Genomic DNA, 16101 nt, shown 5'->3' on the forward strand with positions numbered 1-16101 from the left:
CCTGGTGGTCATCTGTCTTTCCAGCGTCACCGTTCTATTCTCGGTTGCCATCCAGTCTTTCCTAGAAGCCATCAGATCTTTTCTGACATAGAAATGTGTGTAATACAGTGGTGTCACTGCATCAGTCACCAACATCATCAGCCAGGATCCACCCATCAACAAGTGTTTCGACCCTTTAATCCTGGTACACTCTCCGGGTGGTGGGTCCGCAGTGGTGATCAGTCCACTACGTGTTGGTGACTGGCTTCCAGCTCCTCTCATCTCTTCGAGACCATAGCCAACTGAATGCCCTTTCAGCTGATTGTTCTAGTCTGCCCACAGCAGTCCTTCTCTCGTGGCCCTTGAGTCCCATGGCGCCCAACATCTTCCATAGTGAATTGGCTGGGAAACCCCTTGCTCCTATTTCAACAGGGAACAGCCAGGTTCTCCATCCTTGTTGTCTGCATTGGTCCATGAGATCAGAGTACTTGGTTTTCTTCCTCTCGTAGGCTTCTTCACACCTTGTTTCCCATGGGATTGTCAATTCAATCATCACCAGGTGCTTTGCAGTGTTGGACCAGATGACAATGTCGGGTCTGAGATTGGTTTGTACTACCTCTGGAAAGACAAGCTTTTTCTGTAGGTCAACAGCCATGTTCCAATTGTCAGCTTCGTCAAGTACTGAAGATGTTGTTCTTTTGCCTTTAGGTGCTGACTGGCCTTCCTTGACAAAGTGGATGGTTTTTGGCTGTGGCTGTTTTCTCTTCTTCATTCGCTGTCTTTCAAGAATGTCTGCCATATCTCGAAGCACTTGGTCATGGCGCCATCTATATCTGCCTTGCGTGAGTGCTGTGCTGCATGCCGATAGTATGTGCTTCATGCTTCCAGTTCTGTTACACAGTTGACATGATGGGCTGTCTTGCATTCCCCATCTGTGTAGGTTAGCTGGTGAGGGTAGCAGATCATATACCGACCGCAGTAAGAAGCTAATGTGACATTAACAATAATGATGATAGATGTGGAGTAGATGAAAATGATGATACTTGTGGAGTAGATGATAATGATGATACTGCTGAAATGGATGATATTGATTATATAGGTGATGCTTAATACAATTGCGGCATATACATGTACTGTTATTCGGATATTGAGAATAATGATGACACCGGTGACAACTGTGAAAAAGACTTCAATGAAAATGGTGATATTTATTACAAAAGTTACAATTGTGATAATGATGACATAATTTTGGCGATATTGATGATAATTGTCAATACATGTATTGTGATTCTTTTTAAATTGTCGATGATGGCGACATTGTTGACCTAACTTGATAATAATGATATTTATTATTGGTGATACTGGTTTTTGCAAAATTGATAAGCGTGAAACAGATGATTATGGCTGATGGTAAAACTCATAGTGATGGTAATGGTTACAATGATGAAAATGATCTGATGTGGATTACAGGGACTTATTGCCAGTTTGGTAAAAATGACTATTAATTAGGGATGGTACCGAATACCGATTTCGGTATTCGAATATTCGGTCACCCTTCCGAACGAATATTCGGATATTCGGTCAACATCTGTTGGAAAAAAGTCAACTTTGTTTACCGTACCATTACTCCATGAATTCTACTTTCGTTTTTACCGGAAGTTCACCGGAAGTGTTTAAATATTGACACAGCGTTGCCGTCGTTAATTCGAAGCTGATGTTGATGATTACTTTTTATTGTTAAAATTGAATGACCAAAACTGTTTTTAAACTATTATATCGTACATCAACAATAGAACGAGAAACATAATATTACATGACGACAAAATAATTACATGACAAAACAGTTAGATCTACATATAATTAAAGCTGAACTTAAACGAATTACTTAGTATGTACATAGCCACAACACACTTTGAACCTGTTTAACAGACTAAACAGTCCGTCTTTTAAAGTTGCCACGTTTAAAAGACACTTGGATCGGCGACTTCTTATCGGATGATGTCGTGAAATACTTCCAAGCAGCGGAAGGCGTAGGTGGCATTTTGCTTGTACAGATATTTACTTTATGCGTGTAGCAATTATAATATTTTCAATTAAATGAGGGTGAAATACCAAAAACATTTCTTTAAGTATAATACCTGATTGAATATTGAGTAATTAATTAATGTTTGGACCATTCGATACGCAAATACTCATTATAGGTTGAGTAAATTATTTTCTAAAAGCTCTTTTGATTGGACAACGTGATTAAAACCATACGATCTGTTTTGTTTTTCACACCAAGTCGGCTCTTTTTTTACTCATTTAATCTTTGATCATTTTAAATGTAATTCGAGTTATTAGATCAATACAGGTCGGTGTTTTAATTGCCAAACGGTCTTATTTGTTTTTACACAAAGTTGGCTTTTCCTTTACTCATTTAATCTTTGATAATTTTAAATGTAATTCGAGTCATTGGATCAAGTGCAGGTCGGTGTTTTGATTGCCGACGCGATTTGCACCTATCATAATTTTGACACCAAGTGTCTGGCTTTGTTAGCGGGATTTATGACCGGTATACTGTCATCACCATAGCGACGCATTAACGCGCCTACCGGAATAAACATTATGACACGAGGAACAACTTTTTTGACAATGTTTAAAGCAAATTTTACGAATACAAAGTCTTTGAAATTACTCGATTTTTTATTTTTTCTTCCGAATATTCGATTCGGAAAACAGTATCCGAATATTCGGTCCGGGACCGAATATTCGGATATTCGGATATTCGTTGACATCCCTACTATTAATGACATTTATTTGTTTTAAATCTATCATTATATGGCAAAGTTATGGCTAAGTGAGACATGAATTTTCAGCAGGACATCAACACTCATACAGACAGACAGTGTGACTGCTATGTGCTTGTTTAAAATGTGCATTATGCATTCTGATGCAATATTTTTTAACCCTTTACCACTCAGAAAGGCACTTTGATGTATTTGAAGTCCTTTAGAAATAGAAAATCAAATTAAATTTAAATCCTTTCTCAATATATTCAAGTTTGAAAGACTTCATTTCCAACCCTTAGATACTGATGAGTAGCAAAATATATTAACCCTTTGCATGCTGGGAAATTTGTAGTCTGCTAAAATGTTGTCTGCTGAATTTCTAAAATTAGCATTTTCTTCGATTTTTTTTCAAAGAATACTATCAGAATAGCAAACAGTTTAGATCCTGATGAGACGCCATGTTCTGTGGCGTCTCATCTGGATCCAAACTGTTTGCAAAGGCCTTCAAAATTCGGTTCCAGCACTGTAAGGGTTAAGCCTGAACAGACTGCAACTTACTCGCAGGCTGTTATGGTTTTATGTTTGCACATAGTCATTTACACTTTGCTTCTGAGTGGGAAAGGGTTAAAGAGAATATGTAATTCTAATTGCTGAACACATACCTTTAGTGTTTAAAAATGAGTATATGTGTTCCTAATTATAAGAAAAATATTACTCCAGAAACATGATGGAGAGATAAATTATACCATCCTCTAGTCTTTTATTTTAGACATTTTTCGCTGTGATAAACAGGACTTTAATAAACATGTACAGATATACTATTTCAATTGTTTATTTTCATATGAAATCTACACATTACAGCCAAGATCAACTTTTCCCAAATTGCGTACTTAACAGCAATTGCACAACAATATACATGTACCTGTACAGTTTAGTATGGAATTTGTACTTCAAACTACTTTTCCTTCCGGCAAATGTAAACACTTTCTGTATTTCTATTTTTAGAGTTTCATTTTATATAATTCATACAAATCAAACAACATATACTTGATTATCATTTTATGAAATGATTTAAACAAAACTGCCAACTTGTTCAACATTGTTATGAAAACAAGGTCAGTCAATTAGCAATATAAATAAATTTTGTTAGAAATTGTGTTAATTTGATAATTATTTTTACTGTATGAATAATACTTGAAAATAAATTAAAACCTACTTATATATCATGAAATAAACAAATATTATTTACTTTGTTGTTTGATTGTTTTATTTTTCGGACTTGCGTGAATTACTAATTGTATGCAGCGCGAGTTTGAAATATTCTTAATGTGTTTCTAATTGATTTTGTTCAACATTCGGCCGTTTTTCGGCCGATGAAAACGGCAAAATTTGACCGCGTCTTACACGCGGGTCAGTCTTAAATCCACCGATAATAAAGTCCGAAATCGGGGTGCGTCTTATAAGCGAGGGCGTCTTATAAGCGCACGTATACGGTAGCAATATAAATAAAGCGGTTCGAGTACATAGACACTATTTATTTTCATTATCACATTTCTGTAGAACCAGTTGTAAAAAGTTATTAGAAATCAGACACAGAAAATTAGCAATCATCACTATTTCAAACTCTGAATTATCCCATTCCATCGCTTGTCATGATGGCTTCTTGAATTTGTATAAAACTTGTTTATATATGTGACAAAAGTATAAGCAATGAGAAATAAAAAATTATTACTTTCTTCCATCAGTTTATAACTAAGAGTAACTAAATTCAAGCAAAAATAAAATTTCCATTATGACCATTTATTCGAAGGGGGGAATACAGTGCTTCTTCTGAATGTTAAAACTAGTGTAACCTACATGTACATTTTGTATCTTTTAGGATTTAGTTTTACTGAAATACATTTTGAGCAATTACGTTATTCTGCGAATCAAAAAATCCTTCAGCATTGAAATTACCGTAACTACTTCTTTCTCAAGTTATTTATTGCTTGAAAACATTTCAATTTGGAGTTTTGCTTTGTTTTTCAATGTCAATATTCAGAAAATTTGAATATTGAAAAGTGTTCATTATTTTAATGAAAAAGTTTTGTTGCTTCTCCTGAAAATTATACAAAATGTCAGTTACACTGGTTTTAACATTCAGCAGACAATGTGTTTTCACTCAAAATAGTTCGGAAAATTTTGTGCCAATTTTTTAAAAACAAAAATGTTGTTCTTATAATTTAATAGTTGATGTATGTCACCAAAATATACACAAAAATGAAAAAAAATAGTAAAAATTCTATACGCACGTCAATTTCATGACTTTCAGCATTCACTACACAAATTATTATATAATGAATAAAGTCATGTCAGCTAAGAAAGTGTCCGAGCTTTCTCGAATTTCTGTAGTACCCGGTTCCTCTCTTTATGTCTCTGTCCAGCCAGTGCAACGTTCTCTCTGCACGCTCTGGCAATCTGTTCTTTCAGCGTCACGTTCTCCTTGTAGAGCTCATCGTAATTTTTCCCTCTGTACCTGCCAATTATAGCTATGATTGAGTCTTGTACTGGGAAAAATGGGCTTAACTCTCTATCACTTAGATACATATTTTTACAAATTTGTAGTCCCCTTGAAAGTTAAATTTTGATTTCATGTGTTTCTTACTAGATTCAAGTTTTTGAATCCATCTTTTAGATACTGATGAGCAGCAAACAGCATAAAACCTGTACAGACTGCGAGTTACACACAGACTGTTCTGGTTTTATGCTGTTTGCATGATAGCCATTTTCACTTTGCTTCTGAGTGGGAAAGGGTTTATGTATGTGCATTAATTGTCATCCCAGATTAGCCTATGCTGACAGTCTTTCCAGCGTTCCTAGTTTTTTTTAGTTATCCCCACGCTTTTTGAAAAAAAGGTGGGGATATTGTGGTGATCTCCGCCGTCCGTCCGTCCGTCCGTCCTGGCCACTATCTCCTCCTACACTAAAAGCACTAGAACCTTGAAATTTACACACATGGTAGCTATGAGCATATGTGCGACCCTGCACTATTTGGAATTTTGATCTGACCCCTGGGTCAAAAGTTATAGGGGTTGGGGATGGGGCCGCGTCAGAAATTATCACTCATTTTTTTAGGTTATTTTACATTTACTTCTTTATTTCTACACCGATTCACTTCAAATTGATACTGGACCTCACCTATGACAATACGGTCAATCTCAACCATGCATGGCCCCATTCCCAACCCTGGGGCGCCCCGCCCACATAGGCCACACCCACCAAAAATTTCCATTTACTATAATTTTTTCATTTCTACACGGATTCATTTCAAATTGATACTGAACTTTTGTTATGACATTAGGGTCAATCTCAACTATGCATGGCCCCAATCCCAACCCTGGGGCGCCCGCCCACATAGGCCACACCCACCAAAAAATTCCATTTACTATAATTTTTTCATTTCTACACGGATTCACTTCAAATTGATACTGAACTTCTCTTATGACATTAGGGTCAATCTCAACTATGCATGGCCCCATAACCAACCCTGGGGCCCCGCCCACATAGACCACACCCACCCAAAATTGCCTTTACTATAATTTCTTCATTTCTACACCGATTCACTTCAAATTGATATTGAACTTCTCTTATGACAATACAGTCAATCTCAACTATGCATGGCCCCATTACCAACCCTGGGGCGCCCCGCCCACATAGACCACACCCACCCAAAATTGCCTTTTACTATAATTTCTTCATTTCTACACCGATTCACTTCAAATTGATACTGAACCTCTCTTATGACAATACGGTCAATCTCAACTATGCATGGCACAATTACCAACCCTGGGGCGCCCTGCCCACATATGTCACACCCACCCAAAATAGCCTTTTACTATAACTTCTTCATTTCTACACCAATTCACTTCTAATTGATGATGAACTTCTCTTATGACAATACGGTCAATCTCAGCTATGCATGGCCCCATTACCAACCCTGGGGCACACCTAGGTCAAACATTCGGCGTGGGGATACGCGTCGGCCTCTGCCGCGCCATTTCTAGTTTTCCTAGTATTTTTAAGTCTCCTAGTTTTTACAAAAAGCTCCTAGTTTTCCTAGTTTTTTTCAGTAGAGAGTCTTAAAATTCTTTGATGGGCAAAATATTTTGGTTTTGTTATTTTAATGTGACCTGGATATGCATACATGTATTAATAGTGTTTTAAATATAATTATTTGGGTTTGCTGTAGGTATGCATTAATGGGTTTTTTCCTAGATATATTTGCTTGCTAGAAAAGATAGACAATAATCGCGATTTCCAGTCAAAATGGTGTAAGGCAGATTCTGGGAACCACTTTGCTGTGTATTGCTTTATGTGTTGTAAAAGCATAGCCTGTTCAAATTCTAGCCTGTCTCAGTTACTGGGCCATGCAGATGGATCAAAACATAAGTGCTGCAGTTGGTGAAAGTACACAATGATAGGTGAAAGTACACAATGATAAAGGCCAGATGCATCAATCACCTTTACCAGGAGGCAGTCATCAAGGAGGTGGTGATACTGAAAAGGAGGGGCAGACTGTCTTTCTAAAGCCTTAATCAGTAAGCGATCAAATAGCAAAAGCAGAGGCATTATGGGCAATCAAAGTGGCATCATGTGGATATTCCTACTCATAATGTGATGGAATAAGCGACCTGTTCCAAGGCAATGTTTCCTGGATCATTTTTTTAACAATTCACAATGACCAAATATAAGGTGTCATATCTAATATTAGATGGTCTTGGTCCTTATATAAGAAGGGATATTGTGAAAAAGATACAAGTATCAAAGAGTCCATTTACCAAAAAAATTGATTAAATAGGAAATTCACAGGACAAAAAGCAATGTGATGTTCTTGCATAATGCAGTTGGAAACTTTGTGTTTGTATGGTATTTTTCATTTGTTGGAAGTCTCTTCTTAGCAAAAATCCAGTTAAAGGGGCATTTTCACAGATTTTGGCATGTATTGAAGTTTGTCATTAAATGCTTTATATTGATAAATTTAAACATTGGACCTAAAAATCTCCAGTAAAAAAAACAAGAATAAAATTTAAAAAAGGAACAAAAAGTAATCCTCAACTGGACTCGAATCCTGAAGTAAAAAGTCATCCGCTTAGACCACTCGGCCATCCGAGCTCATGCTATGTGGGGATGTATTTTTCACTTTATATAAGCAATCCTCGTAGTTTCACAAAATATAACGACAACAACAGAACTTTCCAAATTGTTCAATCGTTTCGCGTTATAATTTTCAGGTTTTCAAATTGTTAAAAGATGCATATAATGGATATTTTAGAGCATGGTAAATGTTCAGTATTACTATTTCCTCACAAATATCAGAACTAAAACGACAAAATTGCGAATCTGAAACAACTTCTTTTAAATTTGCCAATTTACCGCAATGTGAAAAGGCCCTTTTAAGACCAAAAGTGTTACCTGCAGAGTTACCTTCTCTTTGCATCAGAATAATGCAAGGAAAAACTTTAGCTGAAGTCAAAAGTCACTGACTTTCAAAAAGCATGCATCAAAAACAGGATTTGAGGTACATTTTACATGTATATTGAAATTGCTAAAGGTTTGTGTACACTTCCAATTCTTTCAGCAGACTTATGTTCTCTTTGCTTACCCTTCCAAGTCTTTCAGCAGAGTTACCTTCCCTGATTTGCTTACCCTATCACGTTCTCCTTATTGGCTTACCCTTCCAATTCCTTCAGCAGAGAAACATTCTCCTTGTTTGCTTTCAGCAGCTGGTTTGTTATGAGTCGTATTTCCTTGTCTTTCTCTTTCAAGAGACCCTGAAGGTAGATGGCCTGATAGCGGCTTGCAGAGTCGACCAGCTGTTTACGTTCCGCCTTCGGTCGACTCCAGTCGAACGCAGACTTGGCTCTGTAAATGAAAAATGAAATGAAAAATTAAGGATGCCATGGCGTATTTGACATGGTGTCCACCAGCAACAGGAAGGTCAGGGGTTCAATCTGCACTGAGTGAGCATACTTTAGATCTTCCCAAAGACACATAATGATTCTACCCTGGACACAGTCTTGAGAGTGTTTCAATAAGCCTAGGGCCTTTGAAGCACTTAACCCGTTGCTTGCTGGGAAAATTGTCGTCTGCTAAAATGTTGTCTGGTGAATTTCTAAAATTAGCATTTTCTTCGATTTTTTTTCCAAAAAATACTAACAGAATAGCAAACAGTTTGGATCCTGATGAGACGCCACGTTCTGTGGCGTCTCATCTGGATCCAAACTGTTTGCAAAGGCCTTCAAAATTTGGTTCCAGCACTGAAAGAGTTAAGCTAATATAAAAAGGTTTAAACTTAATGAAACTGTCATTTCCCAAGTTAGGTAATACTGGTCGGAGCAATCGCCTGCAGTATTGATAAAATAGGGAAATACCAGATGCTTTGTTCTGTATTTGACCTGAACCACACTCAATGCCAACTAAATGGCTCTGTAAATGAAAGGGACATTTCCGAGTTAAGGCAATACTTTAAGATGGTGTTCAGTACTGCTAACAGTTTGGAAGTCACTACTAGACTTTAGTTGCTAGCAGAAGTTAGTATAGCTAATATATAGTATAGTTAATTTATGATATAGATAATACATGTAGCTTCTTTTGTCTTTGACCTACCACGCCAAATGCCTATCTCCCTCTGTAAAAGAATGAGATTTTAGTCAAAACTGGTAGCAGAATCTCACTTACCTACATGTATATACTTTCTTAACACAATCATGTACTAGTATTGTTTTTGCCTTGTATGAAACGCATTCAAAAGCAAACTTGGCTCTGTAAATACAGCAGTCTATTTAAGGTCAGGGACCGTATTCCAGAAGCATCTAAAGTTAAACTTTATTCTTATCCTTAAATTGGGAAATTTTCTAAAAAGTTTCATTTCATATTGCAATAGATTGGCTTCAAGATATACATATAAATAACATCATTATGCCAATGTTATTTTAGGAATACCAAAAAAACACGTGTTTCCATATTTAGTAAAGAAATACAAAACATTGTAATTTTGAACTTAAGTGAAATTATTTAAGAAATGACTTAAGATGTTTCTGGAATACCACCCCAGTTCAGTAAAGTTAATTATCTAATTAATTAGTTAATTCAATCACTGCTGTTCAGGTGGACTCAAACAGATTCTTTTGATGAAGTTAAATTTTGATTCGAGATCATGGTAATCGAGTTTCTCTGATTGTTACTTGAATGCTTTAAGATAAGCTGCTAATCCTTGCTATGAGGAAATCTAGCTTAATGCATAAAGTGTGGTCCAAGATTAGCTATTGCAGTCCCCACTGGCTAATCAGGGATGAGTCCCCACTGGCTAATCAGGGATGAGTCCCCACTGGCTAATCAGGGATGAGTCCCCACTGGCTAATCAGGGATGAGTCCCAACTGGCTAATCAGGGATGAGTCCCCACTGGCTAATCAGGGATGAGTCCCCACTGGCTAATCAGGGATGAGTCCCCACTGGCTAATCAGGGATGAGTCCCCACTGGCTAATCAGGGATGAGTCCCCACTGGCTAATCAGGGATGAGTCCCCACTGGCTAATCAGGGATGAGTCCCCACTGGCTAATCAGGGATGAGTCCCCACTGGCTAATCAGGGATGAGTCCCCACTGGCTAATCAGGGATGAGTCCCCACTGGCTAATCAGGGATGACTCCCCACTGACTAATCAGGGATGAGTCCCCACTGGCTAATCAGGGATGAGTCCCCACTGGCTAATCAGGGATGAGTCCCCACTGGCTAATCAGGGATGAGTCTCCACTGGCTAATCAGGGATGAGTCCCCACTGGCTAATCAGGGATGAGTCCCCACTGGCTAATCAGGGATGAGTCCCCACTGGCTAAACAGGGATGACACTTTCTGCTTTTATGGGTTTTTTTCATTAAAAGGAAGTAGCTTCTAAAAGAAAAACCAGTCTGGGCAGAAAGATTCGTTCCAACTTAGCAAGTGCGGACTGCACAGGCTAATCTGGGAGGACACTTAATGCACATGCATTAAGCCCCGTTTTACCAGAAAGCAGCTCAAATGCTATATGAAACCTTAACTCTTTCAGTGCTGGAACCGAATTTTGAAGGCCTTTGCAAACAGTTTGGATCCAGATGAGACGCCACAGAACGTGGCGTCTCGATCAGGATCCAAACTGTTTGCTATTCTGATAGTATTCTTTGAAAAAAAATCGAAGAAAATGCTAATTTTACAAATTCAGCAAACAACATTTTAGCAGATGACAAATTTCCCAGCATGCAAAGGCTTAAAATGGGTGTAGAACGCTAACCTTTCTGTTATATTTTTCTCGAAAGCGGGACATGACCAAGCACATTGTTCAGTGTTTCCAGCCGGCCTCGTGAATGGCTTCTGGATGACTGAGGGCTCTGTCAGGGTTTTCTGAAGAAAAACATCTAGAAATCACTGTAGATAGAAAATTGAACATATCGTAGCTGTCGTTCTCAAACCTTGTAGCTCCAAAATTTTCAAAATATTTTTTTTCGTCTTTTCCAAATATATGAAGTCTGGCGCGTGTTTTGTGCTATATCTCATAGCTCTACGCCAATCAGAGCCCTTGAAAAAGCCACGTGGCGAAATGTTGTAGAATGATTGTTGGATTTTTTCCCGGCGAAAAGTCGTAGCGACGCCATTCACATATAGGTACGCGTTTCGTTTGAACAAATTGGACATAAACGTATTTATAATTTTTTTTTATTTGCAACTATGAGGTTTCCTATCAGGACGAATTGTCGAACCTCACAAAAATGACAAATGTGTGGTGACAAAATATCTTAGCTACCATGTCTGACTGTCAGTATGACTTATCAGTATGACTTACGCGTCTATGGCTTATACCATTTGTTTGGTATTTTTACAGAAATTTCAATTTCTAAAACATCGTTATAAAAAAATGAGTCGTTTTTTTCTCTCTCCTGAAAAGTTGGCATTTTGTAGCTACGAGGTTTGAGAACGACAGCGATGATATTAGCCTAGTTCTTATAAAACTGGGCTTAATGTATGTGTGGAAAGTGTCGTCCCAGACTAGCCTGTGCAGATGACACAGGCTTATCTGGGATGACACTTTACGCACATGCATTAAGCCCAGTTTTCCCAGAATGCAGCTCATATATTTGCATTTAATAGACAAAAGACCTTTTGACAGAAGGTCATTGCACATTTACCGTATGATAGAATTTTACAGTCACTAGACCTTATGAAAATGTCAATGACAAACAACCTTATGCTGGGATTTCAATGGCATGTGACCTTCTGAGAAGACATATCAACTTATGACGGCACTTTATTGACAATTGAAATCAGATTAGAGATTTCCTTAGACACTTGCTCTTTGAAGGGCTTTCATTGACAACGAGGGTATGAAGGGATTTCATTTGACTGTATGCCATGTTTGAATTTATACACATGCCAGTATTCATTCACACATAAACATATGTATGGATTACATGACACTTGTTCAGTTGATAGGATTGAATAGAAATGTGTTGTATGATAGTTTTTGATTGACACTTGCCATTTGAAAGGCTTTTATGGACAATGGACCTAATGTCAGAATTTCATTGTAATTGACTGTATGCAATGTTTTCACTTTTACATGACATACGACAGGATTGTTTCTTGTCATTGACCACATGCAAAGTTTTCACTTATATCGACCTATGACAGGATTTCATTGTCATTGACCATATGCAATGTTTTCACACATAAATTACCCATGACAGGATTTTATTGTCATTGACCACATGCAAAGCTTTCACTTATATAGATCTATGTCAGGATTTCATAGTCATTGGCCGCATGGAATGTTTTCACTTATATAGACCTTTGACATGATTTCATTGTCATTGACCGTATGCAATGTTTTAACATGACATACGACAGGATTTGATTGTCATTGACCACATGCAATGTTTTCACTTATATTTAACTATGACATGATTTTATTGTCATTGACCATATGCAATGTTTTCACTTATACATTACCCATGACAGGATTTTATTGTCATTGACCATATGCAATCTTTTCACTTATACATTACCTATAACAGGATTTTATTGTCATTGACCGCATGCAATGTTTCCACTTATACATGAACAATGACAGAATACATGTACATTACCTACAACAGGATTTTATTGTCATTGACCGTAGGCAATGTCTTCACTTATACATTACCTATAAAAGGATTTTATTGTCAATGACCGTAGACAATGTTTTCACTTATACATTACCTATGACGGGATTTCATAGACAGTAAAACTAGTTAAGGCATTGCGTTGACTATTAAACTCATTAAGGGAATTCATTGACAATTGACATGATGGGATTTCAGTGACAAATGCCCTTCTGAGGTGATAACATTTTTACTGACCTTATGACAAGTTCTCATTGACATATGACCTTATGAAGGAACTTCATTGACACTTGACCTTATGAAAGGATTTCCTTGCAAATGTATCATTTGATAATTGGCCTTATAAAAGATTTATTGACAATTGACCTTGAATTGAAAGAATCGTTCCATGCTTTCATTGAAACATGACTATGTGAAGAGATTTCAATGAGATTTTAATGGGAGTTTTTATCAATTTGAACTCATGACTTGATTTCATATACATTCGACCTTTTGATTTATTTTAATTTAAAGTTAAGACAGGATTTCATTTATATTTGACAATATCACACGACTTGATTGATAGTTGAAATTATGACAGGTATTCATGGCCACTTGACCTGATGACTGAATTTCATGGAAAATCTGTTTTGCCCTTTCAAAGCTAGGGCTTTCGGTTTTTAAGGGAAATTTCTTGAAAGAAACATTCCTTCACTGTCAAGCAAGTTTGTCTGTCAGAATTATTGTTAGATGTCGTTTTAATGTCAATATCTTATCATAAATGTTTAAAACCTAGAAAATCAATACATGTCATCAAAAAATAAGATTCCACACATAGAATTGAGACTTTTTGAAAAGCACTTTTAATTTTAGAACTAAATAATATTTAATCATGTTTACAACAAGTGATTCTTCAATCTCCTCATCTCCTTTCCCCGCCATTTGTCTATAAGTTAACTGTTGCTCCCTCTGAAAAAAAAAGAAAGTATAATTTGAAAGTGATATCTGAAAATAGTATAGATCATTCTAAAGAAAATAAAACAAACAAAAAAAATAATCTTGTACAAGTATTGCATGAAAAGTTTACTCCGCTTTTTGTGTGTTTGTGTTTGTCAACAGATTTTAGGTAAATTTAGTTTTTTACACTACCATGTTCTCTTACTTTATCACTGATTTATAAGATTTTGTTAACCATGGTTTTCCGAAGGAAATAATGTCGGCAGGTGGGTGCGCGGGCGAAACAAGCTTGTCCGGGCCATAACTTTGTCGTTCATTGTGAGATTTTAAAATCATTTGGCACATTTGTTCACCATCATTAGACGGTGTGCCGTGCAAAAGAATTACGTCGATATCTCCAAAGTCAAGGTCACACTTTCAGTTCAAAGGTCAAAAATGGCCATATATTAGCCTTTCCGGGCCATAACTTTGTCGTTCATTGTGAGATTTTACAATCATTTGACACATTTGTTCACCATCATTGGACGGTGTGTCGCACGAAAGAATTAGGTCAATATCTCAAAGGTCAAGGTCACAAATAGATTTGATTTTATTTTGAAACAAAGGGGGTTAATTATAAACAATCAGTTCAGTTTGAGTTGTCTCCCTTTATCAGACTTTTTTTCAAATTGAAAACCTGGTTTTGTGACAATTTTGTCCCTTGTTAATCATAGAATCAATAACTAACAAGACACTGTCATAGAGTAAAACCTAGGGCAACATGTAGGGCGGAATTGTTGTCAAAAGTGTAAAAAAGTAAACTGCAATCACAATCTGCAATGCACTGGCATGACATAGGTCACTAACTCATGTCAACAAGATTTGTCCCAAAACAGTGCACTTAGCTATTCTTTGACTTTGATAGTATCATGTACATTTTCTGTCACTATTAACCCATTTATGCCTAGTGGACTCTCCCATCCTTCTAAATTGGATCTATTTATTTCCAAAATTAGGGATGTCTAGTATATTTATTTCTATATTAAGAATATTTCTTACAGAAATTCCTTTAAGCAAACAGCGCAATCCCTGATGAGACGCCCCATCATGCGGCGTCTCATCTGGGATTACGCTGTTTGCCAAGGCCTTTTTTCTAGAGGCTAGGCATAAATGGATTAATAAAAGTAGTAGTAACTTAGTATCTGTAAACTAACAGATCTAAACAAAAATCTGATTCAAAACATAGTAAGAGGTTTGCACAGACTTTTACAAACAAAAGCAAGCACACACCCACATGCACATGCCGAAGGAAGGAGGCCCTACCATTTCTATATCCATACGCTTTTTGTTGTGGGTTGGGGTAACTAAAAAACGCCCACCAACTTACATTTGCCTTTGTGGCAGCCACCACTTTCTTGACATCAATATTTAACACGGTGTCTGGTTTCTTGCGGATTCCAATAAACTAAAAACATTTAAAAAACACACAATAAGTCTCTAAGGTCGCCTGTTTTGCAAATCCCATAGAAGAAGCCAATGTGTAATAAAAAATAAATTACTTTATTTTCATTTGTGGACTAAAATCAAAACACTTCAGTTGGTAATCTGTCAATGAAAAAATGATATACAAGTAAATTCAAAGTAAGAAAAAGAAAAAAGAAACAGAAACAAACAGTATTTCCTACTTTGTGTCATTCTTTCAAATATTTACAACAAGTTAAGATGTTTCTGTATTTATTCTCAATGATGTCCATGTTGACCTGCACCAGGACACAGTTGGTAATTGGTAAACTATGATTCTTATTGCAATTATTTTTAAATATATTATTTGTCCGATTTTCAATTTAGGATTGTATATAAGAAATTTAAACAACAAGTCATTCATTTTTTAAGGACTGTTAACTCTTTCAGTGCTGGAACCGAATTTTGAAGGCCTTTGCAAACAGTTTGGATCCAGATGAGACGCCACAGAACGTGGCGTCTCATCAGGATCCAAACTGTTTGTTATTTTGATAGTATTCTTTGAAAAAAATCGAAGAAAATACTAATTTTAGAAATTCTGCAGACGACATTTTAGCAGATGACAAATTTCCCAGCATGCAAAGGGTTAAGCAAATAACAAAGACCTTTAGCTCTTCTTGCCTTATGACTACACTAATCATGTATTCACAACAACCCTTTTCTGCTCAAATATGCAATGTGACCCGTTTGTAGTCCCTTAGAAAACACAAATTTAATTTTAGACTCTTCTCAATAAATGATTTTTC

The 16101-nt window shown here is 36.7% G+C and overlaps 1 protein-coding gene across 2 annotated transcripts in view; it reads right to left on the reverse strand.

Annotated features, from left to right (window-relative positions):
- Nucleotides 1–4226: 4226 nt before the first annotated feature.
- The window catches only part of LOC127856556 (uncharacterized), a 60012-nt gene continuing 48137 nt past the window's right edge, over nt 4227–16101 (reverse strand). The window contains exons 5-9 of one of the 2 annotated variants that reach the window (XM_052392849.1): nt 15222–15299; nt 13799–13867; nt 11056–11165; nt 8463–8651; nt 4227–5259 (exon numbers count right to left, since the gene is read on the reverse strand). In XM_052392849.1, the coding sequence (XP_052248809.1) occupies nt 5106–5259; nt 8463–8651; nt 11056–11165; nt 13799–13867; nt 15222–15299 (600 nt within the window). In that variant the 3' untranslated portion in view covers nt 4227–5105. Of the gene's footprint in view, nt 5266–8462; nt 8652–11055; nt 11166–13798; nt 13868–15221; nt 15300–16101 lie in introns of both variants that reach the window. The other variant, XM_052392848.1, reaches the window with a different exon arrangement.

The sequence above is a fragment of the Dreissena polymorpha genome, chromosome 13, assembly GCF_020536995.1.
Source record: "Dreissena polymorpha isolate Duluth1 chromosome 13, UMN_Dpol_1.0, whole genome shotgun sequence".
NCBI lineage: Eukaryota > Metazoa > Mollusca > Bivalvia > Myida > Dreissenidae > Dreissena > Dreissena polymorpha.